Genomic DNA, 25,939 nt, shown 5'->3' with positions numbered 1-25,939 from the left:
TGTTGTTTGTACTTCTGGGTTAGAATGAGAAGTGAATTCTTTCACACTAAAGGCAACCTGGCTGTTTCAACCTTGATATGGGGTGAAGGAGGGAAAACAGATCTCTCTCAAGAATTTGTAAGCAGGATACAGAAAAAGAGGATACCAGTTCAACTTGTTTTATGTGACTAGTATAACCTTGATAAGAAATCAGAAAAGAAGTACATGGAAAATTATTCAAACCCACTGGTGAACCCTAATACGAAAATCTCACACCACCAGCAAGCTGAGTCCAACTGGGATTTATTAATATCATATGAACATGTATAAAAAACACAGGGATCCCCAACTTCCAGGACCTTGTGCCTGATGATCAGAGGTGGATCTGATGTAATAATAATAGAAATAAAGTGCACAATAAATGTAATGCACTTGAATCATCCCAAACTCACACTTCCCCCACTCCATTTTCATGGAAAAATTGTCTTCCATGAAACCAGTCTCTGGTGCTAAGAAAGTGGGGGACCACTGATAATATATCAGTATATATGTGTATATATAACATATCATTACTACTTGGTTTAATATTAAAAAACCAATTCACAAAGTAGACAATGTTAACATATTTCTGAAACTGTGATTAAAACCCTGTCATTAAAACTCTATAATCACTTTAGTAGATACAGGAAAAAAAATGTTCATTTATGATTAAGATGAGCATTGATTTATGATTTAAAATACTTAGGAAACTATTACAGAATGGAAATTTACAAATTTTAGAAAGGACAGCGAAACACACACATGTTAACTGGCAAACATAACAGAGAAATGTTCAAAGTGTTTTGCACAAGATAAGGATGCCCTGAATTATTCTTATTACTCAGTATTATTAGAAACCTTAGATTTTGCAATAATACAAGAAATAAATAAATGGTGTAAGAATTGGAAAGGAAAAAAACGAGTGCTATCAATTGCAAATGATGTGTTTTTTACAAAGAAAAGTAATCTATACACAAAGTAGTTGAGATAATAAGAATTTAGCAGTGTTGCCAAATATAAAACCACCATAGAAAAGTCAGTTGCTTTCTCCATACCAGCAGGAATAGTTAGAAAATATAATGTAAAAAGAAGAAAAGAAATGATACCATTTATAATAGCAATGGAAATCATAGGCTGTGATTAGGAATATATTTAACAAACGATGCATGAAATTGAAAATGGTTGAAATTCACTGGAAAATAATCTGAACAGAGAGAAGGATAATGTTAATGGATAGAAAAGTCAATATAAAAATGTCATTTCTCCCCACATTGATCTATAAATTCAATGTGTTTTTAATTGAAATCTCAGCAGAATTTTCTTGGAGGAACTGGCTGATGCTGACATTTATATGGAAATACATATTTTAAAAAAAAATAGCTAAAATACCCATGAAAAAGAAGAGTCAAGTACAACTAGGCCTGTCCTACTAGATATCAAGACTTATTTTAAAGCTGTTTAATTGTGGCAGTGATGTATTGATGCAGGGATTAGACTCATGAAACAGAGCCAGTCCATGTTTATGTGAAAACTTGAATTATGACAGAGCTGGCCCTTATGATTACAAGAGACTGTGAGATAAGTAGCACTAGGACAGTTGGTCACCCATAAGGAAAATAAACGAAGTTGGATACTTGATGCATGAAAACCCAAAATCAGTTTCATGAAGACTAAAGACAAATGTGAAAGGCAAAATATAATTCATTTTGAAGATAATATAGGAGAATATGATTTGGGAGTAAGGAAAGATTTCTTAAATAAGACACCAGTTGGATGGGGAGGATACTCTAAAATGTGGCTCCCAAGGGCTCTGAGAAGGGGTAGTGTTCCTTAGAAAGAGCTGTGGTCATGTATGGTTTTTCAGGTGCATAAAAATTGCAGTAACCAAAAGGAAAAAATTTTAGTGTGTATGATCAGACAATTTATATGAAGAAATACAAACTGCAATAAAAAGTACTCATTCTAATAATTAGAAAAGATAAATTTTTTAAACCCAGAGATACTATTTAACATTATTATAATTACACAGTTGTAAGAAAATAGCATCCAAAGTTGATGGCATTATAAGAAAGCTGTATATACATATATATAAAACATTTTTGGAAAGCAGTAATGAGCAGTGCCACAAAAAATTATTTAATTCACTAGTCTCACTCCTAGAAGTTTACTCTTCAAGCAAAAGTGAAAATATATATATGAACATGATCCCTTAGTTTCTTAACAGCAAAAATCTATAAGAAACACAAATGTCCGAAAGTTTATTTTTTAAGAAAGTTATTAGCTTAAAACTGTTAAATATGTAGTCATTAAAAGTGTTATTTTTTAATACTGTAGAGATATTTGAAGTACTTTTCATGTGGCAAAAAATGTAAAAAGTCTGAATGGAAAATGGGTGGAAGGTTATTTTCAATGGGTTATAAATAAATAGGATAAATGATGCTAGCTCGGTAGGATAGAATGGGGGATTTTTTTCACCATTGTCTTTAACATTATAGAATGCATTTTTATTTTAAAAACACTTAGTATGTACTTGTTATGTAGTTGTTATGACAGACCTCAAAAAGGAAAGTTTTCAAAGATTTTTCATCTGCTTTTATGATTCTAGGAAGACAGTGGTCTGTCCCATCATAGATGTGATCAGTGATGACACTTTCGAGTACATGGCAGGTTCTGACATGACCTACGGCGGGTTCAACTGGAAGCTCAACTTTCGCTGGTATCCCGTTCCCCAAAGAGAAATGGACAGAAGGAAAGGTGATCGGACTCTTCCTGTGAGGTAATTGATTCGTCAAACATTTTCCGCAAAGTGTTACTGGCAGGGGATTGTGAAGCTTCGGGAGTCACATTAGAAGGATTTTAAATGTATTTTGAAAGACATGAAGGATTTGTTCACCATATGTGAAGTTAAGAGCCATTTTTCATTTATTTGAAATAATATCATTATTATTTATTTGAAATAATGTCATTATTTCAAAGACGGATTTCTTTTTTAAGTAAAAAAATAAGTTCAAATTTTTCATTTCTATAAATCTAGTGCCTGTGAGAAATGATAGTGACATGCATATGTTCTTTCATTCCTATATGAACAACAGTTTGCAAATCTGTAATTTATGCTTTAATTCAGTCACTAAGGATAATAATATTTAACTTAAACCATCCCTTCAGTAATTTTAAGTGCCAAGATGTGAAAATATTGCCTAAAACTGGGTAATAAAATGTAAGACTTTAAATTCAGACATCTACCATCTGACAAGGTTAGAAAAAACTTGATTCAAGTATAAAAATAACTAGAATTGACAAAAGTATAAAAGGGATATCCATTGATGCATTTCTGCTTTTTCTTTTGTTCTGTATTTGGTCTTATGTAGATCTTTTTTTTTTTCCAGAAAGGGATAAAAAGCTTCATGCTATTGAGGACCTTTAGAGAGAGACCTTGAGCCTTCTGAGCCATCCTAGGATTTATTCTGGTTGCATCAGCCTGTTGCTTCTGTAGTAATTGAGACTTGATTTTTAGCCTTTTTAGCCTTCTCCTCTCCTAGGCTTCCCAGATCTGTCTGCCTTTGAATTGAGTCCAGTTCTGACAGTTGGAGAGAGGTTTCACTAGTTCTGTGCTCTTTGTCCCTAGCCAGCCCAAGTACTCTCCTACTTTCCCAGTAAAGGGACTTTTTCACTCTTTGGCTCACAGTTCAAATCAGCATCTAAACCACTGGTTGTTAAACATTTCGTGGATGATAGACTGCTTTGAAAAATCTGATAAAAGCTAGGAGTCTTCCCTAAACTGGGGGGGTAGGGCAGTAGGCAGGGATGCCTGTATAAATGCCTGTTTTACATGTATAAACAGATGGGTTTGCATAACAGTTCTAGGAAAATTAGATGCCAAACCTAGGTCAGGAAACCCCTGCACTGAAGGATAATGCTGGGTGTCAGCCTATTTCCTTTGACTCCTAAGATATTAGGCTTTCTCATTCTTTTTTGTCTAAAATCAAAAGTAAGTCCTAACTTCTTGGTGGAAACAACTATTTCTTCTGTAAAAGCAAATGCTACCTCCCTCACCAGTGCATGGAATGAGAATGTTTCAGGGTTATGTAGGTGACCAGTTCATCCTAAACTATTATCTCCATGTGTCCTCTGTCCCTAGAATTTAATTACGTTCTCCCTAGTTGGAACCCATTTTTCTCCCATACTCACTCTTCAAGTAAACTTGAAGTTTACTTGGTAAACTTGGTATTCATTTATTTAAATCCTCCTTTGTTATCATTTCTCTGCTTAATTCAACCTATTCCCACCCACTCTGCATACCTGAGCGATGTTTTGTGGCAGACAATTTACTGTACTTGGTCAGGATGATGATCCCCTTAGGAGGAATATATTGATTTTATCCTGTACTTCATCTGCTTCCTTAAAGTTCAGGAAAAGAGCTGCATTGTTAAAAAAAAGAAAAAGAAAAAAGAGCTGCATTGTTTTCATCCTGTTCAATCGTACATCTTTGCAGTGTTTGCCACCCTTTAAAACCTGGCGTGCTAGAGCTGCTGACGTGAGTCTGGTTGGTTAACATGGTCAACTGCATTTTTAGTTGCTCGAAACTCTGGAGTGCATGACAGTCAGATGAAGAAGATCACAAGAAATAGCTTCAACTTACGGAGTTTAGGGTGGAAGCTCAGTCAGGACCTGAGGATCAAGAATGGTACTGAAGACAGTAAGAGCCCTTGGGACCAGGCAGGGAAGGGTGTCCAGGCTGGAGGTGTGACAGCGTGACTGGGGTGCAGGTCATATCTGGAAATCAAATAACTCAGCATAAAAACAAAGCCCTTGGGGCCTGTGAAAGTTTCTGAAGAGTGTGAGAATCAGCATTTATTCCATAAATAGTTAAAAAACTACTTTTAAAAACAAAAACTGATAATAAACTTTAAATTGTTGCAATTAACAGTATAGTATTATGATTGAATTTCAGAACACCTACAATGGCAGGAGGCCTTTTTTCAATAGACAGAGATTACTTTCAGGAAATTGGAACATATGATGCTGGAATGGATATTTGGGGAGGAGAAAACCTAGAAATTTCCTTTAGGGTAAGTTCCCATTGAAAAAAGTAACCTGTATAACCTCAAATATGAATATGCTTTGAATATTTGTGTTCTTTCTAAAGAAAAAATAAAAAGTGAATTTAATATGAGTTTAATCAGACTTCACAGCCTTCAGCCCATAAAAAGTTTGGAGATACTATTAAAGGTTCATTCTAAAGTTTTTTAAGTAAATAATTCAATTATATTAGTAGTACACCTGTAAAATTTACACAGGATTCCCCAGTTGTCTTTACTTTCAAGGAAGTAATTCAAACTCTAAAAGTAAATAAAAACAACATGTAGTTCATAAATGCTACTTTGTTCCTTAACTTCCAAAAACATAATTTTACCTTCTTTAATATTCTGTGTTCTTCTGGTTTGAGAATTTTTCTCTCTTATTTAAACCTGGCCACTTTACCAGCTTTCTGTTTTTCAATAAAAAGAAAAAGGCAAAAGAATTCTGAAATTATTCTAAATTAATTTAACCCAGTCAGCCTTAATTCTTATGCATTTCATGTTCACAAAAATCAACTTATTTTTAGAATGATGTGTATTTCTGAAAATAATGAACTTTAGACACATGGCTTATTGGAAACCATAATGAACTGCACAGAAGTCTAACCCTGCTAGCTAACTGCATTCCTGGTGGATCACCTTGCTCCTTATAAGAGGAGAGGTTTGGACTCCAGAGCATCTTGGAGATCCTATTTGGCTGTATCACTTTATGATCCTGGGAAAACGTTAAAGTAGGCACACTGAGTATTTAACAAAGTCAAGACTTTTCAAAAAGCATTGTAATTGAAAATAGTCTACAGTTAAACAGACTTTTAACTTACAGAAAAATGTATTTTGAAAGGAATAGAAGGATAATTGATTAAGGATGTGAAACCACACTTAATGATCTTCCTTTTACCCCTTTTTTTGTTTCTATGCTCACAAAGACACTAGACTGCTCTCACTGGCCACTGAGTAACTCATGAGTAATCCACAAGTTGAGAGTCCTAGGTTCTGGTTAATGTATAGGTTGTGACACAGGTTTGGAGGACAAACAGGGCTCCGGCTGAACACTCCATGGTCAAAAGTTTTTTGACCATGAACCATATTAATAAATACATTATACATACAACCCATAATGTAAGCATTTCATCAAACAGTATGTCTTGTTACTAAGTGCTGGTTCCAGTTCATCAAATTTGAATTTTATGACCCTTATAAGATTGATGGACTGCAGTTAGAAAAACACTGCTCTGGACCTCACGTCTTTTCTAAATTTAACCTTCAACTTCTGGTTTGATCAGAACCAGAAATTGAGGAGGCACTGACTCTGGGACCATGTAGCAGGAGCTCCACTGCACATACACCCTTGATTCTGTGAAATTCCAGCCATGAAATTCAGTAGATGTGAACAATTTTTTTTTTAACTGCCGGTGTTTAAAAGGCGTCTCCTTTGTGGCTGTTTCCAGATTTGGCAGTGTGGAGGAACTTTGGAGATTGTTACTTGCTCACATGTTGGACATGTGTTTCGGAAAGCTACACCCTACACGTTTCCAGGAGGCACGGGGCAGATTATCAATAAAAATAACAGACGACTTGCAGAAGTATGGATGGATGAATTCAAGAATTTCTTCTATATAATTTCTCCAGGTTAGCATTATTTTGCATTAGAAACACAAGACAAACTTTCTTGGTTTGATCCTAATGCATTCTGAGGAGAGGTAAGAAGGGGTGGAAAAGAAGCTTTGAGCAGAGGCAAGACACTTACCTCAGAGGTTGTTGTAAAGAATAAATGAAATTACATATATAGAAAGTGCTTAGCAAAAGCCTGGTACAATATTTACATCACAGGAGACACAAGAGACACAGGTTCGATCCCTGCATCAGGAAGATCCCCTGGAGAAGGGAATGGCTTACCCATTCCAGTCTTCTTGCCTGGAGAATCCCATGAATAGAGGAACATGGTGGGCTACAGTCCATAGGGTCACAAAGACTCAGACACAACTGAAGCGACATAGCACGCACAAGGGAACAATAGTAATACATGATCCAGTATTGCAGAAATTACTGTTTCAGTCCAGGTACTTTCCATGTTTTTTTTCTTTTTTTTTTTTAAACCTAACTGCAACATTTAACATTTACATGAAATGGTCAGGTATTTCAAGGCCAGTGCAAAGCCCCGTATCATGCCTCCAGGAGTTTTTCTCTGCTCTTCAGGGTTTTGTGGCAACAGCTGTTCCGTCAGCTATAAATCTGCCTGACATTATGATTCTATCCTCTTCCAGTCACCACAAGACTGTCCGGGGTGGAGGTTGGGGGGTGGGTGCACAATTTAGGGAGCTGTGTGAGAAATACCTGACTGGAAACAATTGCTCTGTTTAACATCTGTTTCATATTTGGGCAAAATTGATCTTTGTTTTTGCCTTGGCAAATATTAAAGTTTTGTGATCCCATGTAACTTACGTTTGTGTGTATTGTTAGTGGCATGTAAACTGTTCTCATGTGAATTTAATTTTCTTTGGAAAACGCATTATTTTCTTGTTTTATACCTTGGGAGGTAGATTTGTGGTATGTCACCAAAATGATATTGCTTTTCCTGTTTGGCTTTGTTAGATGCAATATTTAAATAGAAATGCATTGCCTGACAGAACATTAATAATTCAGTGACTTATTTCTTTTACCAGGTGTTACAAAGGTAGATTATGGAGATATATCATCAAGACTTGGTCTAAGGCACAAACTCCAATGCAGACCATTCTCTTGGTACCTAGAGAATATTTATCCTGATTCTCAGATTCCACGTCACTATTTCTCTTTGGGAGAGGTAAAAAAAAAAAAAAATGTATTCTGTGTGGTTCTCACTGATTTGTAAAAAAAAAAAAAGAATAGAGGTTAAACTTCTAACAAGGGTGTACCTGTATGTTAAAATTACTTAAACTCAAGTATGGGAAAGTCCTTGTTAGTTGATGTAGTCTGCCTCATAACTTGAAGTCTTATTAATTTATCATGTTACCTTTTATTAAAATAAGGCTTTACCTCTCACCTTTCACAGTTGGACTTTTGTTATATTAGTGTCTTCAATAGACTTATTTTAACAAACTGGTCCATTTAGTTGAAACCATATATTCCTGAAGGTGATATCCGAGCATTAACTAGACTGAATCAAAGTTTGAGGAACTTCAAAGTAGAATTGTAAAGAACTGACAAGGAAACTTGAAAGACTGTGTATAATCAGTTGTGTTTTTAACACCTGTTTATTTTCCTTTCAGGGCCCAAAATCTCCATTTGGGCTTGTGCGTTAGCATGCCTACTCTAATGATGACTTTAGTCTTTGCTCTTAGAATCCAGCAGCAAATCTTCTTGAAACCTGAAATTATTTATTAATGCTTATAATTAGTCAACACAATTAGCTGTGCTTTTGGAGTTTCGATGCCGATAGTAGAGGATCTGGTTTGAAAGAGGCTTGCCCTTTTACCTTCTGGTGTAATTGCCAGGTGGGCTCAGGGAAGTATTTCCTGTGCCCTGTCCTCGCCATGTTCCTAGGATGTCAACAGCCAGTCTCTCTGCTTCCCAGCCAAAGCTGTGCTGTGTGTAGGAAATCTGAATGGGTCCTTCCCTTAGTTCACGGGTGTGATCAAGTCAGGAGTTCCAGTACTTTCCTAGGGCTGCTGTTATAACATACCACAAACTGAGTGGCAGAGAACATGAGAATGTATTGTCTCACGGTTCTAAGAACAAGAAATCCGAGATCAGAGTGTGGGCAGGTTTCTGAGGCCTGTGAGGAAGACTCTCTCCCCTGCCTCATTCTAGCTTCTGGTGGTTTGCTGGCAGTCTGTGGTGTTCCAAGGTGTGTAGAAGCATCACCCTGAGTTCTGCCTTCATCTTCACATGGCGTTCTCCTGTGTACACATCTGACTCCAAATCCTCCCTCTTTACTAAGACACCAATCATACTGGATTAAGGCCTACCCTAATGACCTTATTTTAATTTGATTGCCTCTGTAAAGAACCTGTCTCCAAATGATGTCACATTCTGAGGGTAATGGGGGTTAGGACTCCAACATGTGAATTTGAGGGGACACAGTTTGGTCTGTAACAGAGACTGAGCTAGGTGGGGCTGGATTGCAGTTGTATAAAGACTTAGTTCACTTCCAGCTCAGGTAGGTTCTTAGGCCTGGTCTTTCAAAGTTTCTGAGTAATCGCACGGAGGGGTCTCTGTCTCCTCAGCCCTGACAGTTTTGCCTTTCTGAGGTTTTGATGTTAGTACTTTAGCCTCTCACCCTTTTCTGTGGGAGGACCAGTTGTTATTTTTTCAAGTCTCTTTCTATCAGGAATTTGTCTCCTAAGCACCAGGAGATGTGGATGGTTTCTGTTTTAATCTATTGAAGTATCATTGATTTACAGTGTTGTGTTAGTTTCTACCATACAGCAGAGTGATTGATACATATATGTATATATACATTATTTTTCGTGTTCTTTTCCATTATGGTTTATCACAGGATGTTGAATATAGTTCTCTGTGCTCTACAGTTGTTTATCCATTCTATATGTAATAGTTTGCTCTACTGACCCCACAGTCCCAATCCACCCCTCTCCCACACCTTCCCCTCGGCAACCACAAATCTGTTCTCTCTGTCTGTGAGTCTGTTTTTGTTGCATAGATAAATTCACTTGTGTCATATTGTAGCTCCCACACATAAGTGGTATCATTTGGTGTTTGGCCTGATAATCTCTGCGTCCATCCATGTTGCTGCAGATGGCATTACTCCATTCTTTTTTATTCCCCTGTGTATATCTGCCATACCTTCTTTATCTGTTCACCTGTTGAAGGACATCTAGGTCGCCTCCAGCTCTTAGCTATTTTAAGCAGTGCTGCAGTGAACACTGGGGTGCATGTTTTAAATTACAGTTTTCTCCAGATATGACTAGTAGTGGGATTACAGGATCATATGGCAACTCTGTTTTTAGTTTTTGACGAATCTCCGTACTGTTCTCCATAGTAGCTATACCAGTTTGCATTCCCACCACCACCTCTCCAGCACTTGTTATGACTTTTTAATGGTGGTCGTTCTGACCAGTGTGACAAAGTACCTAGTTGTACTTTTGATTTACATTTCCCTAGTAATTAGTGATATTGAGCATCTTTTCATGTGCCTCTTGGCCATCTGTGTGTCTTTGGAGAACTGTCTGTCTAGGTCTTCTGCACATTTTTTGATTGAGTCGTTAGTTTTTTGATAGTGAGCCACAGGAACTGTTTGTAAATTTTGGAGACTAAATTGTTTGTTGATGGCATCGTGTACAGATATTTTCTCCTATTCTGTGGGTTGTCTTTTGGTTTTGTTTATGGTTTCCTATCTTTAGGTAGGTAGTTGCATTAAAAAAAAAAAAAAAAAAAAAACCTGTAGTTTGGATGAAAGTTTGGGATGGAGATCTAAAGTTAGGGATTGTCAGTGTATAGGTGGTTTTTAAAATCACAGAACTTGATGAGAGCACCTTGGGGTGAGTGAGTGTAGATGGACAAGAGGGAAAGAATGAGGAATAAGACATTAAGAAACTCCACAATTTAGACATTATAAAGGTGAGAGGGAATCAGCTAAAAAGACTGAGAAGGAGCAGGCTTTGAAATAGGAAGATACCCAGGAGAATGATGTGCCAGTAAGTGAAGGACTTGCATTAAGAAAGAGGACGAGATCGACTGTGTGGAGCACTGCAGAGAAGGAAGACGAGTCCTGAGAACTGGCCACTGGGTCCGTGAGGGAGACACTGTCCGGAAGCGCCTCTCACAGAGTCGGGCGGGTTTCCTTGGAGATGGGGAAGGGACGGGATCTCCAATGGCTTCACAGGAGATCAGGAGAAAAAGTGGAGATGAGAAGTGTGGACAGGAAATTGTGCTATAAAGCTGAACAGAGAAGTGAGTGGTAGCCGGAGGGGTCAATGGGGTTAAAGAAGGGCTTTTCTATTTATTTTTACTAAGATGAAACTGTGCTGATGGCAGTGATACAAAGGAGAAAATTTGAAGATGCTAGAAAAGAGCCACTGATGCTGGAGTCACGTGGAGGGGGTTCATGGTGAGCTCTGATGCACAAGTGGGGAGGTGGTTGGGGGGGAGAAGGCAGTCCTCCACTGCACCAGGAGGGAAGGTAAAGGGGTGGGCCCAAGTCAGGTGAACTGTGGGTTGAGGGCTGGAAGCTGGAACTTTGAGGTGGATGTGAGAGGAAGCTATCTGGTGACTTGATTCTTCAGCTGAACACACGATTGTTGGCTGAGAGTGAAGGGGGATTGTTGGTGGTGGCGGTTTGGGGAAAGAGGGGAAGACGTAAAATGGAAAAGGATTAATAGGATACGGTGGAGCAAATAGATCACAGGGGGAGCTGCAGGGCAGTGAGGAGCTGCCTGGTCGCAGCATCTCCAGAGCCAGGGCGAGCATGGACACCTGTGTCTGTCCTTGGTAGTTACCGAGGCTGCTTCAGGGCTGATGTGAGCTCCCTGCCTCTGAACTTTGTTGTGATTTAAGGAAGTCACCTCAAACACACGAGGGGTATGTGGAGCTCCTTGCCTCATTAGTGAGCACCTGCTCCCTTTGCTGTATCCTCATTCCCGTCAAGGAAGGCCCAGTGTGGGTGAGGCCATGGGAAGACTGATAGCAGTTGCTTACCTTTAGAATGGGGCTTCCCAAGTGGCACTGGTGGTAAAGAACCCACCCACCAGTACAGGAGATGTAAGAGACTAGGGTTCGATCCCTGGGCTGGGAAGATCCCCTGGAGGAGGGCATGGCAGCCCACTCCAGTATTCTTGCCTGGAGACTCCCATGGACAGAGGAGCCTGGCGGGCTTCAGTCCCTAAGGTGGTAAAGAGTCGGACACGACTGAGGGACTTAGCACAGCACAGCACCTTTAGAATAAAGATTGAGGAGCTTTTTTTCTTTCTTTCTTTCTTTGAACCGACCCAGTTTTGGACAACACTTAGGCATTGTTAGCTAGGTCAGAATATAGGCGTATTACAAAGAGCTGCTTGTCTAACCCACAGTAGCTGATTGCCAAGGCAAGCTTGCCCTTTACCTGCCTCTTGCCAGCAGGTTTTGTGTATAAAGAACAGATTTTACCCTCTCTGGCCTGCTTGTTATTGCCTTAGTAACAGCTGGTTTTAAGCACTTATGCCCTTCAAACCAGGCCACGCTGTCCCGGGTGAAGTGCTGCTGTGGGGACTGGGGTTGCTTCCAAGCACCTGCCACAGTGCAGCCAGGGAGCTTGTGCTTGTGATCATAGCTCCTCCTGTGTGAGCTTTCCTTCCCCAGAGACTAGAACTTAGCCCATCAAGGATCACTTGTCATCTTATAAGGGCCCAAGGAAACCTGAAGTCACAGATTTTAGAGCAGAAAGAGAAATCAGAAGGTGTACATTTAGTGTGTCTGGATTCATGAAATCCCGCTCTGTAATTATAACTCTGGTAGGAGCTGAAACTGAATAAATGTGTTTTATTGTGATCTCTAATCATTGTTAATCCAGGAGTTGAACTGTCTAAACAATAGCCACAGAAAGCAAATAAATCCAGTCTTTTACAGTTTAACCAGTCTTAAGGACTGACCATTTGCTTTTCCACCCTAAAATTTTCTGAGCATGAACTTTATGTCAAGCACCAGTCTGATGCTTTATGAATATTAACTCATTTTCCCAACACTTTGAGGTAGGTGTTATTATCCCCCACTTTACGGGTACGTCAATTAAGGCACAGAGAAATTATTTAAGCAACATGGCTCAGGTCACAACCACAAAGTGGAAGAGACAGGGTTTGAAAACAAGCAGTGTGGCTTGAGAGCTTGTGCTCATAACCACTGACACTCATACTCTTTCTCATGTCTAACCAATATTACTCATGAATCTCACGGCAGAGAGTGAAAAAGTCAGTCTAGATTCCTTAGTAGTAGATCCCAAAATACCTTTAATTGCTTACACTGTCCCCCCAATAAGGTGTCAGAATTCTGGAGGAGACTATAGCAGAAACCAAGAAACTGAGGCTCTGATTTCTTGCCTGATTTCATTCACATTCACAATCATCAACTTGTAAGGTAGAAAATAACATTTTAGTGACAGCCGTGTCACTAAGCTAAGGAAGGAAAATCGGTAGCTATTGTGGGCCTACTGGGTGTTGGTTTCTGCTGGGTCTGTTACCTCGCTTACAGGTGAGAAAATGAGATTTTACAGCAACTTCTCCTGCTGATGTCTGATGTCTCTCTAAGGTGCCTGTTAGAAAGGCAAGGGACAGGGGAGGAGAGGTGGATTTTATGGCCAAAAATGTTTGGGAAATGCTGTTCTTTATATCTTATATTCTTCTGTATCTTCAGTCCCCACCCCTACCAGCAGTCTATTAAAAGGCTTTGAGAAGTTGTTCAGTAAAGAAAATCTATTTAAATTTGTTAATCCACTTCAGTCACTCAGTCATGTCTGACTCTCTGCGACCCCATGGACTTCAGCATGCCAGGCTTCCCTATCCATCACCAACTCCCAGAGCTTAAACTCAGGTCCATTGAGTTAGTGATGTCAATCCAGTATTTCCCAAACATACTTGATCACAAAATCCTTTGTTTAATGGCAAGTACTGTTGTGCAAATCATAGTTTTTGGAATCACTCTTAGAATACTGGCCCGCCAAGGTCACATGGCTAGTAATGAGGCCCAGCCCTGCACGTCCCCCAGCCCTGAGCTCTCATGCCTATCCATCTGCCTCCAGACACCTTGAAAGTGGCCATTGCCCCCTGACTGCGTACCTCAGATATTGTTATGATTTTAAGTGTCAAATTTTGAGTAAACAAGTCTGGTACTTATTTCCATTCCAGTATGAACACTCAAACAAGTATATATCACCACCATTTCTACTTTCCATAGTTCACGGGAAAGCAGGTGATTGGTTACATAGCCTTAAGGCTGTATATAGAATTATAGTTTTGAACATCTAATCCAACATTTCTTTAAAAATGTTTGTCCCTAATTTTTTCTTCTTCCAAAGGCTCCAAAATTAACTCCCACCACACCAGCTTATTAAATGATCTACTGCCTCTTGACATCATAAAGGATAGAACTGTTCCCAAAATTCACCCCTAGTCATCCTGGTTTTTCATGTCCTCAAAAAATCATTTCGCACACTCCATAGGTGAGGTGGCCCATATGTATTCCTACAGAAGAGGAGGATATTCCCTGAAAAGTGTCTTCTCTAGCAATCAGCACATGGAAAAACTGCCTGGAGAGCAGCTCAGAGATGCCACTTGTATGTTAAGCCAGACAGAGTCCTCTCTGCCCAGGGACCACGCATCACAGCTGCCCTTTTACAGAAGTGCTTTCTCACTGTGCAGTGCTTCTCCCCAGGCTTCCCGTGTGCTTTGGAGCAGTGCCATCAAGCCCCAGCAGAGGACTGACCTCTCAGTCCCTGATCACCCATCTCAGTGGGGCCACTTCTTGCTGGTCAAGGTTCACTGTCACCAAGACAGGTGTTGGGAAGCCGTGGTTTCCAATCTTTGGAGAACTCTACTTCTCACATCTAGTTAGTAGTTTCCTCAAGGGATGGAGGCTCAGATCTCTTATGTCAGAAAACAATCCAGAGTTGTTCTTAGAAATGTATAAAATAGTATAAAATGTTACAGGTAAAACTCATAGAACAATGCCTAGTGCAGAGTACTTTATTTGCTGTAATTGTTAGCAACATCAGTTATGGTAACATAATCACTAAAGTTGATATAAGATAGTTACAGAGTAACACGAAGTCCAGTTACACCTGGGGAGAATTGTACTTTTTAAATTTTGATTCATACTCAGTTTGGTAAAAGGTAAGTATTTAACCAAAAGATCATTTCATGTGAGAGGGAGAAGCTGACAGAGTAATGTTGGTTCTTCCCTAATCATTTCTGTGACATTTACCACTTGTCTTCAGAAACCTCTACATCTATATTTGAGAGAAAAAAAAAATTGAAGAAAATGTAGGACTGGGGATTGGTAACTTTTTCAACAGTATAAGGAAATAATCAGTTTATATGGATATATGAGTTAAAGACTCATCTTGTCAAAATTGGAACTAAATTTTTTGTCACATAAGAGAGCCGTGATCATCAAGTATTAATTGACTACCCACTGAGGTGCAGAAAGGTGTCTTTCATGCATATTTGTATCTAAGTATAAAACCTTTTATAAAATCTACTTATGAGGTTTCTGCTTTAAAATAATGGATAAAAAGATGATGTGTATTATGCAGTAAAAGAATTCCTGGAGACTGATGTGATATGTTATACCCAGGAGTCTCCTCAGAGTTAGGAGTGGCAGTGTTATGTTAAAATGTTCAGGTGAAGAAATGTTAGCATTAAGGACTTGAAAAATCCTTTATTTGCTTGAACCAAGTTTGAGGTTTTGATGGAATAGCCAGATGGAGGTGACTGGTGATAAGGCAGCAATGCAGATTATTACTATTTCTGAGTCCATTCTGTGCTGGACTCCAGAGTAGGTACATCGATGCCCTGTCTCACCCAGCCTCAGCATAGAGCTAACTAGTCACTTTTAGGAAATTGTCCTCAGAGGATCTGGATTAGACCCCCTCTTAGGCCAAAGCCCCAGTTCTTATTCTGACCCTCTGGGAATAGTAGTTATTCATACTTAGACTGTTGTATCTTCATATGAAGAAAAAAATGAATCTGGACTTGTTAGTGCCTTATTAAAATAGCAGAATAATATGTAGACAGCACATGTTTATGAAAATAAATGAGTTACTTGTGGTTTTAGCTTTACTGCCATGCTATCTATCACACACAACTTTCTTTCCATCTACATAGCATGTAGTTTGTCACACATTTCTCTTCTGGCTTACCTGCTAACGCGTGAGACTAGATTTGGGCTTTACAAATGTCTGTTAATTTGCCATATGCTTTTAAACTACAGTGGTTCAGAGGGAAACAAATATCAAGGAACAGTGCTTAAAATATTCTTCCTAATTCTGATGACTGATTCAGCTTTTTACAGTAATTGACAAATATCTAACAGAAGAGTGGTGTTTGCACTGCAGTATGCCTAGGCTTCCCAGTTAAGCCAACTTCTAGATTCTTTGCTTAGAAAATACCCACCTTAAGTCTCCTAAGAAGTCGTCAAAGTAGTTATCAAAAGTACTGCCCCCTTATCATGGGGGCAAACAGTGTCCACAGGGAGTTGTTCAGTTGCTTTAAAATTATTAGGCAAAGTGGAGCTTACTGAGTTAAATACAAATCCCAGAAGAACAGCTTGGGAATAAAAGAAATAAGAACTTTTAAAGGATTTCTCCTTGAAACACAAAAATTATTATATAAATAGTTAAGAGCTTTTTAGACCACAGAATCTTAGGCCATGATGTGTCCTCCCCACCCCCAACGCATAGACTTTGCCTCAGGAGTTAAAGATTTAGTGGGAAGTTTGGATCAGTTTTAATGTGTGTGTAGATCTGTATGTGTCTGTCTAGTGAGCCTCTCTAACTCGTGGTGTTTTCATTATTCATTTTCCCCTAGATACGAAATGTGGAAACAAATCAGTGTCTAGATAACATGGCTAGAAAAGAGAATGAAAAAGTTGGGATTTTTAACTGTCACGGTATGGGAGGTAATCAGGTGAGTATTTTAGTAAAGCTTTAAAGGGATACTTTTTGGATTTGTTTTAATCTTCCCTTTTTGTCTCATGACATCATTCAGGAAGTATTTTCCTACCTCTAAAGAGCAAATAATAAAGACCTTTAGAAGAATGGAGCCTTCAATCTAATGACTGTTTTTAAAATGAAACATTTGTAGACGGCCCTTTGTGAGAACCATATTTACATTGTTGTACATGAGATTTATTTTGCCCTTTTTAGTCAAACAGATGACAGCTCTTGACAATAAACTCAGTGTTTACAGAGAACTTAAGGTCATTTTTTCTTCTCCTTTGCAAAAATAGTGGTGGCTTTTCTGAGTCATTTATTCTCTATTATACTAATAAAAGTTCAAAAAGCATTTATTTTCAATACTTGTTATTCCCCTGCCAGATCCTTGGGCACATAAAACAGTAACTTAATTTGCTGTTAAAGCTTATATGTGCGTTTTTGTTTATCAGGTTTTCTCTTACACTGCCAACAAAGAAATTAGAACAGATGACCTTTGCTTGGATGTCTCCAAACTTAATGGCCCAGTCACAATGCTCAAATGCCACCACCTAAAAGGCAACCAGCTTTGGGAGTATGACCCGGTGGTAAGTTATATTCCAGTTGAAAATAGGAATAAATATAGGAATAAAATTGTGTGTCATAGGGTATACTATATAAACTACTTTATATCTAAAAGAATGAATTCTTATGGAGCCTGCATACTATAGATCAAATTGTTCTTATACTCCCAAAATTGACAGGAAAAGCAATATAAGTTAACAACAAAAAAAAATACACACATGTTGTAATCTCTCCAGTAATTAAATTAGGGTTGACTCCAGGCCCTGGGTCTTGCTCTCCTGTGGAGCTGTGCCCCCTCCGCACCACCCGTGTGGTGCTCAGAGAGAGGACTCAGAGCCTCCCCAGTAAACCTCACTTCCTCTCCTCGTGCCCGACTAACCTCCCGGCTGATGCTTGTGCTCTGCCATTCTGGAGCCGGCACCGGCATCTTCAGGATGTGTTTCTCTGGTTCTTTTTCTTCTGCTTCCAGCACTGGCTTTCTTCTCTTCGCATCGGGACCGACTTTTGTTGCTACTTCATTTTCTACATACCATCCTACTCTTCTCTCTTGTTGTATGACGGCGAGTGAATGGCTGACACTCAGGCCTCTGGTTCTTCATCCCTGGCTCCTGCCTTGGCCTGACACTGCAGAAACAGCTCCTGGATGCAACACCAGAGCTTTCTCATCTCTTGTCCTTAACTTCTCTATAGCATTTACGACTGCTAAGCAGATACTTTTTCTAAATCCTCTCCATGTTGCCTGTAGATGCCCGACTGTTCAGTTTCTTCGAATAGCTTTCTCTCTTCTGCTTGCGTCACTCTGCTGCTTCATCCTACCCCTTAAATGAGATCCAAACCAAGTTTTTACTTTGGCTGCCTTTTCTCCTTATACTGTGTCACATACGAATCCTGGTCTACTTTCATGTTTCACCAGCTATTCTCTGACCATATCCTGTTCTTTCCTACTTTATATTTAAGGTCATACTGTTCACTCTGCCTGACAGATCCTGCCTGTTCTTGAGGGCCCAGAGTTGACATCACTTCCAGCCAGAAATTAGCTCTGTCTTAATTATAATTGTTTCTGACCCCTGTGATTTTGTGCTTCTCTGTAGTTATTAGGTTGGTGAAAAAGTAATTGTGGTTTCAGACCGTGAATTTTAAATCATTACAACTAGGCTCAAACACATCTTTTCAATCAAAATAGAAACCATACAATCAACACATTTTTGCCAATGAGAACTGAGTTTATTGTAGTATAAAAATCCATGCTTCAGGATTCAACAAACTCTTGGAAAGCATTTTCTGCCTCCTGCTGGTTATGGAAGTGTTTTCCCTGCAAAAAGTTGTCAAGATGCTTGAAGAAGTGGTAGTTGGTTGGCGAGAGGTCAGATGAATATGGCGGATGAGGCAAAACTTGGTAGCCAAATTCATTCCACTTTTGAAGCCTTAGTTGTGTGGCCAGGCGTTGTCATGGGGAACTGGGCCCTTTCTGTTGACCAGCACTGGCTGCAGGTGTTGCAGTTTTCAGTGCATCTCATCATGGGCTGAGCATACTTCTGGTTTTGCCAGGATTCAGAAAGCTGTAGTGGATCAGACCGGCAGCAGACCACCAGTCAGTGACCATGACGTTTCTTTGGTGCAGGTTTGGCTTTGGGGAGTGCTTTGGAGTTTCTTCTCGATCTAGCCACTGAGCTGATCATCTCCAGTTGTCATATAAAATACACTTTTCATTGCACTTCCCAATCTGATTGAGAAATGGTTTGTCATTGTTGCATAGAATAAGAGAAAATAACTTTTTCTGATTTGCGGTCAGCTCATGAAGGCACCCCTTATTGAGCTTTTTCACCTTTCCACTTTGCTTCAAATGCCCGACCATAGAATGGTCATCATTTTCTTCAGCAATTTCTCAGGTAGTTGTTAACCTTCGATGAGCCTCTCAATTGGTGTTATCAACTTCTGATGGCCGGCCACTGCACTCATCTTCAAGACTGTTGTCTCCTTTGCAAAACTTCTTGAACCATCACTGCACTGTATGTTCATTAGCAGTTCGTGGGCCAGATGCCTTGTTGATGTTGCAAGTTGTCTGTGCTGTTTTACAGCCCATTTTGAACTCGTATAAGAAAATTGCCTGAATCTGCTTTTTGTCTAATATCATCTCCCTATTCTAGAATAATATAAAATACACAGCAAGTAATAAGTCATTAGCAAACAAAGCAAGAAATGTGCTTTAAAATGATGTAGAACATAACTTTAAGATTGCATTCTAATAACAGAGTTCAACAATGCAACTGCAGTTAGCTTTGCACCAATCTTAATATTTGTCTCCCAGTCTTTTTCTCCTCTATTAGCAGGATCCTAGAGGATCCTGTAGTATCAAACTACAGTTAATATATATACACACACACACACACATACATACATGTATATCTATGTATGAGAAAGTGTGTGTGTGCAGTAGCTCAGTTAATATGACTGTTGGAAATGGACTGAATATTCTGGAGTTTTCCATGGTGCATGCTGTTGCCACTTTGGGTGTAGCTGCTCCAGGTACTGCAGGATATATGGCATCTCTGACTCCAAACAGTAAATATCAGTGGCACCCCACAGTCATTATGAAACCAAAATATTTTTAAAAGCCTCCCAATTGTATATGTTTATTGAAAAGTGACAGTGTATTTAAATAGGTAACAAACCTATTTATAGTAGCATGAACAAATAGTGGGCTTTTTCCTTAAGTCTGGAGGTAAGTGGCTTCTGGTGTGGGTTCAGTGACACAGCGCTGTCAGGTAACTGCAGCACTATTCTCGGCCACTTTCTTGTGGCCCCTAGAAGGCGGCCTCAGTTCACCGTCACTCCCAGTTCAAGGCAAGAAGAAAAGACGACTGGTACGCTGCTCCTTGAATTCCTCTTTATCAGGAAAGCCAAAGCTTTTCCTGGATCCTCGTCTTATGGGCCATAAGTTCTCAGAGTGATCCTCCAGCTGCGCGGGAGGCTGGGAAAGCAGGCATTTGCTTTTCCAGTCTTTACGGTAGGATGTAGCTGGGAGACAGGGTGGGGATGGCTTTTGGCAGACTGTGCATAACCTATATAGTCTACCACAACAGTTTTTTAAAAAGCAAATATTTGATTAGAAATTAAGGTGCTTCAGGTGATTTAGGATACTTTGAAAGAACCAGTTACGAGTGTAAAGTTTTAAAACCCCTGGAGCATCTTGCAAGCACGCTGGGTTTTCCCGGAGGCAGGCTCTACTCTGAGGTCAAGCCTTAGCATTCAGGATGTTTACCAGGGAGCACCCTTTAGATCAACACCTGTGAAAAGGGAGATGGCAGAACTGGGCAGAGGCGGAGTTAGGCTGCAGCGGGGGTCTCACAGCCTGGCTTACTGCACAGGGAGCTCCGGATGGCCGGTCAGCGTTCTGCTGCCTCCAGTCGAAAACAGCACTCTGGAAAAATAAGATTTATGTCAGTAATGTATCATCTAAACCTAAAGTTGTGAAATCTTAGATTTCAAAGGAACCCTAGAAATAAAATTCAGGGCCTTGTTTAATACATGTAAATATTGAAGCCCAGAATAGAAATTAATTGCCCAGGGTCACAGAGCAGGTAAACAGTGCTACCAGATCTCAGACAAACCTGGGATTCTTGAACAAGGATTCTGTGCAAAGAATTAATCTTTTATTTAATGTCTCTTCTTACATCTTTTAAGTCTTGTTTATATTACATTTTGCAGAGTTTATGATACTTGGCTCTTTTGCTTTGACTGCTTGTAGCTGTCCTTTCTGGAATGAAAATGTAGATTTTTACCACAGTTACATGAGAGGCAGGGGGCAGCAAATTTTTTATGCAGTGATAACTATAGCTATATCCTCCTTTCAGAGGTTACAGTTAGCCCATTGCCTTCATAACCCTTTTTCTGTGCAGATGCTGGTCAGTGCTGGCAGAACTCTGCTGCATACAGTGACCACAGTCCCCACATGGTCACGAGCCCCAGAACTCTGCCCTGCAGTCAGCAGCCAGGTCTCCTGAAGGGAGGGTAGCCCCCTGAAATTATGGGGATTCTGTCTTAATTTTGAGCAGTTAAATACCCAGCATGGATCATAACCTCTTTGTTAACGAACTTATTTTAATGACTCTAAATAAGTGAAATAATGCATTTTTTACTTTTATTAATACTAACAATGGGCCTGATGAAGGTGGCCATCCAGAGAAGCTTTGAAGGGCCGGTGGAACGTTTGAGGGGGTTCTTTTTAAAGTGCTCTGTTTTTGTCCTACACACGACCGAAGGCCTTGGCAGCAGTGGTATGTGTGGGGACCTTCGGCGCTTGGGGCTGCCAGACCGTCCACAGCCGCTCAGGACGTTATGGAACGTTCCGACAGCGCGTGCCTCTGAGCTGGCTGCGCTCTCTGTACACTGTATTAATATTTCCTCATGCCTCGAGAAGTATGTCTCCCCATTTCATCGTTAAGGAACCTGGGGCTATCAGGGAGGTTTTTGCTTCAGGGCGTGTCGTTGGTTTGTGACAGATCTGGGGTTCACTCCAAAAATGTCTTAACTGCAGAGCCCATCCCCTCAACACATAAACTACACGGCATGTGCATAAAAATAAAACCAGCCACAGCCATGCTGACTCTTGCATGTCCTGTTCTGAAGCATTTATAAGGATTAAGTATCTAATCCTGAAGTCGGTGTTGATAGTAAACTGTGACATCTGCGAGTGTGCACTGCCCTTTATCAGCTTCTGCTTGGGCCACAATACAGAAGAAGAAATGACTGAAAGCTAAGATAGCTGTGTTGTAGACAGTCACCAGGTTTTGCTTTGTTTGAAGTTCAAATAGGTACAAAAGAGGCCTTGTAAGAAAAACACCAATACAATATATTAACGCATATATATATGGAATTTAGAAAGATGGTAACAATGACAGCCTATATGCAAGACAGCAAGAGAGACACAGATACATAGAACAGACTTTTGGACTCGGTGGGAGAAAGCGAGGGTGGGATGATTTGAGAGAGTAGCACTGAAACATGTCTATTACCATATGTGAAATCGATGACCAGTCCAAGTTCGATGCATGAAACAGGGCACTCAAAGCTGGTGCTCTGGGACCACCCAGAGGGATGGGGTAGGGGGAGGTGGGTTCGGGATGGGGGACACATGTGCACCAAGGCTGATTCATGTCAATGTATGGCAAAAACCACCACAATATTGTAAAGTAATTAGCTTTCCTACATAGTTGCTTTGGAGTTCTTCACCTGACCAGGGCTTGGTATCATATTCATTAGTATGGTCAGTATGTGTCTCTCAATGCCCATCTGTCCATTTTTATTTTTTTAATTTTCCTAAAAATCAACATGACAGCCTCAGGTCTGGAACGCAGACAAGTAGAGAGGAAGATACATAGCAACATCTGTCAGCCACTAATTAAGGACTGTTTTATAAATCTTATGAGTTCAAGTCTTCAGAAAGACCTGAGTTTCCAAGAACTTGAAGTTTGAAATCAGAGTTAATTTGAACAGCCTTCTCATGGGAAAATGAAGCAGTTTTGAAATACCTTTTGGAAAATAGGCTGAGGATCCTAAATTGGGAATCACTAATAAGTTTTTTTTTTTTTTTTAGGAAATCAAAGCACAAAAAGGGATTTTCTCACAGTATTACAGAGCTTACCACAGAATTGGAACTTAGAATTGAGGTCATCTGATCGCAGCTCTAGCATAACCCACTGTAGTCCGTGCCTCCCCCCAGCGTTGCTGTCTTTACATAGATACATTCCTCCAATGTCTTAAATAATCTGTATTTCATATTGCAAAAACAAAACACTTTTCTACAGAGGAACTTCATAATCACAAAAATACAGTGTTGGAGGTGCTTTGGTTTCCGTCTTCCACTTTCACGTTAAGACTTCCTTTCCTGTCTCTCTCAGAAACTGACCCTGCAGCATGTGAATAGTAACCAGTGCCTGGACAAAGCCACAGACGAGGACAGCCAGGTGCCCAGCATCAGAGACTGCAGTGGGAGCCGGTCCCAGCAGTGGCTTCTTCGAAACGTCACCCTTCCAGAAATATTCTGAGACCAAATTTACACAAAAGAGGAAAACGTAAGGACTGACTGGGCTACCTCAGCATACATTTCTGCCACATTCTTAAGTAGCAAAAAAAGGAAAAGTGCTTTCCTTCTGCAGGATGTAAGGTTTATCAGCCATTAAAACTTTATAGACTGCCCTCGCTTCCACTAGCTGTGAACCAGCCTTCCTGTCCAAGGACGTGCAACTACGTAGTAGCGAGACTGTGCACACTGATGTTTACAAGATTGAAAGAGTTGTTCATCAAGAGTCATCGTAAAGAATACTCAGACTGAAACAATCTACGAAATGTGCTTTCCAGAGAGCTGCACCTTTTATGGTTTGCTTGCACATCAGTGATTTCCGCTGAATGTGCTGTCATAATGAAGAGATGTCTAAGATTTTTTCTGATTAGAACTGGTAGCCAGTATATTAAATACTGATATAAAAATAAATGAAAAAGAACTGGAACCAGATTCAGAATTATGAAAACATTTTTACAACAATTTAAAAAGCAAACTATATTAAACAGGGTTTAAAGGAAATTAAAACAGAAATATGAAAAGTACAATTTGTTATAGTATAGTATCAAATTTCTATATAGATTTTATACCTCAGTGGGGAAAAATAACTGATTCCAATGACATTCATTCTATTTTCATCTGTGATAGTCATGGATGTTTTTTTTTTCCTTGGGGTGCTGAAATTGAGCTGAAAAAAGTGGCTCTTTGAACGTAGTTTTAATTGCTTTCTACAGGTTTTTTTTTTTTTTTTTTGGTTTGTGGGCTGTTGGAATTGTAATTTTTAATTGCCTTCAAAAAAATGGAGATTTAAAGTGGTGTCTGGTCTCACTGAACAAGTTAGATATCTCAGTTGTTCTTGGGTCAACTGGCTTACAGACTTTCCTCACACACACACACAAATTTCTTATTAGAGTTTCAACTTCCTAACTTGATTCAACTGATTATGCTTACTTAACACCCAAGACTCATACTACTGTACTACAGATTGGTTTTCACAGCAATAAATCTTGTTTTTTGTTTATGATTCCACTCAACAAAAGGCCTGCAGAAGTGATTTATAATTTGGGTATTTGGAGATGATACATTTGATGGTTTTTTGGAAAAATTTTTTCACTCCATATTCGGATGTGCTTCATTGTCAAGTGCATATTTAGATTAGTTTCTTGAATTGTAATGTTGATCTGCTGCTTTTTTTTTTTTAATAAAATCCGACTGAAAATGTTTAATTGGCATTTTTTACTGAGTTAACCAAAGAAGTGCAGCTATTATACCACATTATTAGGCCTGCATTTCTTCCCTAAAAATTCCACTTAGGGTAAAACGGTTTTCTTGTTCCGATTTTAAATACAAGATAACCTGAGGATCAATTAAAAGTTGAGTATCAATTAAATTAATGTTTTAATCTAATGGAAAGAAAATCTAATTGTAACATTTTTCCTGATACGTGAGGCAATCCATTGGCCAAAATTACGTGTATTTTCCTTCCTATTTGTAAGATTATATTTAATGATATTCTTTTCTTTATCAGAGACTCTCACTGCAGGCAGTGCTATTTCTTGTGCCTAAGACTGTTTCTGAAAGTTGCATCACTAATGATACTTGCCAAGTTGAGTGTACAGAAGGTCTCTCATACCACATTCAAGTCGACACCAAGCACGCGTGGCTGCTGCAGAGTGAAGCTGTAGTGCAGAATGCGTGGATTCTGCGCCTGGGAAGTCTGAGACAAAGCAGGTGCTGGGTGGGGTTTTCCCTACTCCATGAGCTATGTTCATTCTATCTTTGGTAGGCCTTATGCTTGAATAAACCGGATGTCTAAATTATTTTCATGCTCAGAATTTCAGGATTTTGTACCTAGTGTAGGTTGGTCTTATTTCTTACTGTAAGAAAACTTACCAACAATGTGATTTAAGGTTTTGTTGTGTTTTTTTTAAGAGGGGGATGTGACTGATTTCATTCATGGGTACTTTTAGAACCTGATAGATAATCCCATTGCCTTTATTTTTCTAATTAAAGAATTCCTAAATACGTTGAAAATATAAAATATTCCTGAATAGTTGTGCCTTACATTGGTTTTATTTGAAGTTAAAAATGTATCCCTGTTGTTTATAGCTATTTGTAGATTAGGCAGTGTGCTACTCACTGTTGTAAATTAAATTGGGAAGAAAGGAATGAATGAAAAAGACCATGAAAAGATTTGATCACTTGACCAGTGAATCATTCATAAATGTGACCGTTAAAGATAATTTGAATCTCACAAATCTGTTCACCCTACTCCAGTCCCAACCCATTTTAATATGTCTTTCTGGTCTAATTGGGATCTTGAAAAATAGTACTTTGTTCACCATTCTGCAAATAAGCAGCAGCATGTAGGCCATGTCCTCATTTCCCTGTGCTACATTCAGTTGAAAAACAAAGGTTCCTCTGAAAAGATTTGGTGCTGTCTCCATTTTTCAAGAACTATACCAAGAAAAAATTTAACTCCAGGATTACATGTTCTTCAAAGGAGAAGGAAATCAGAAAGAAGGTAGTATTCCTGAGGTGGTAACTGTGAAAAAAGGTATACAAAGGGCGAGTCCCTTTTTACTCTGCAAATCGGATGTCTTA

The 25,939-nt window shown here is 39.3% G+C and overlaps 1 protein-coding gene across 3 annotated transcripts in view; it reads left to right on the top strand.

Moving 5' to 3' along the window:
* The window catches only part of GALNT1 (polypeptide N-acetylgalactosaminyltransferase 1), a 74,221-nt gene extending 48,833 nt beyond the window's left edge, over positions 1 to 25,388 (top strand). Inside the window, exons 6-13 of one of the 3 annotated variants that reach the window (XM_061130663.1) lie at positions 2,624 to 2,794; positions 4,970 to 5,087; positions 6,545 to 6,725; positions 7,760 to 7,899; positions 16,586 to 16,684; positions 17,163 to 17,297; positions 23,175 to 23,348; positions 24,864 to 25,388. In XM_061130663.1, the coding sequence (XP_060986646.1) occupies positions 2,624 to 2,794; positions 4,970 to 5,087; positions 6,545 to 6,725; positions 7,760 to 7,899; positions 16,586 to 16,684; positions 17,163 to 17,297; positions 23,175 to 23,321 (991 nt within the window). In that variant the 3' untranslated portion in view covers positions 23,322 to 23,348; positions 24,864 to 25,388. Of the gene's footprint in view, positions 1 to 2,623; positions 2,795 to 4,969; positions 5,088 to 6,544; positions 6,726 to 7,759; positions 7,900 to 16,585; positions 16,685 to 17,162; positions 17,298 to 22,870; positions 23,109 to 23,174 lie in introns of those variants that run through there. The other 2 variants (XM_061130662.1, XM_061130664.1) reach the window with 2 other exon arrangements.
* Positions 25,389 to 25,939: the final 551 nt, after the last annotated feature.

The sequence above is a fragment of the Dama dama genome, chromosome 27 (assembly GCF_033118175.1).
Source record: "Dama dama isolate Ldn47 chromosome 27, ASM3311817v1, whole genome shotgun sequence".
In the NCBI taxonomy this organism is placed as follows: Eukaryota; Metazoa; Chordata; class Mammalia; order Artiodactyla; family Cervidae; genus Dama; species Dama dama.
The sequence above is the reverse complement of the archived record's forward strand: the minus strand, read 5'-3'. Positions and strand labels throughout refer to the sequence as shown.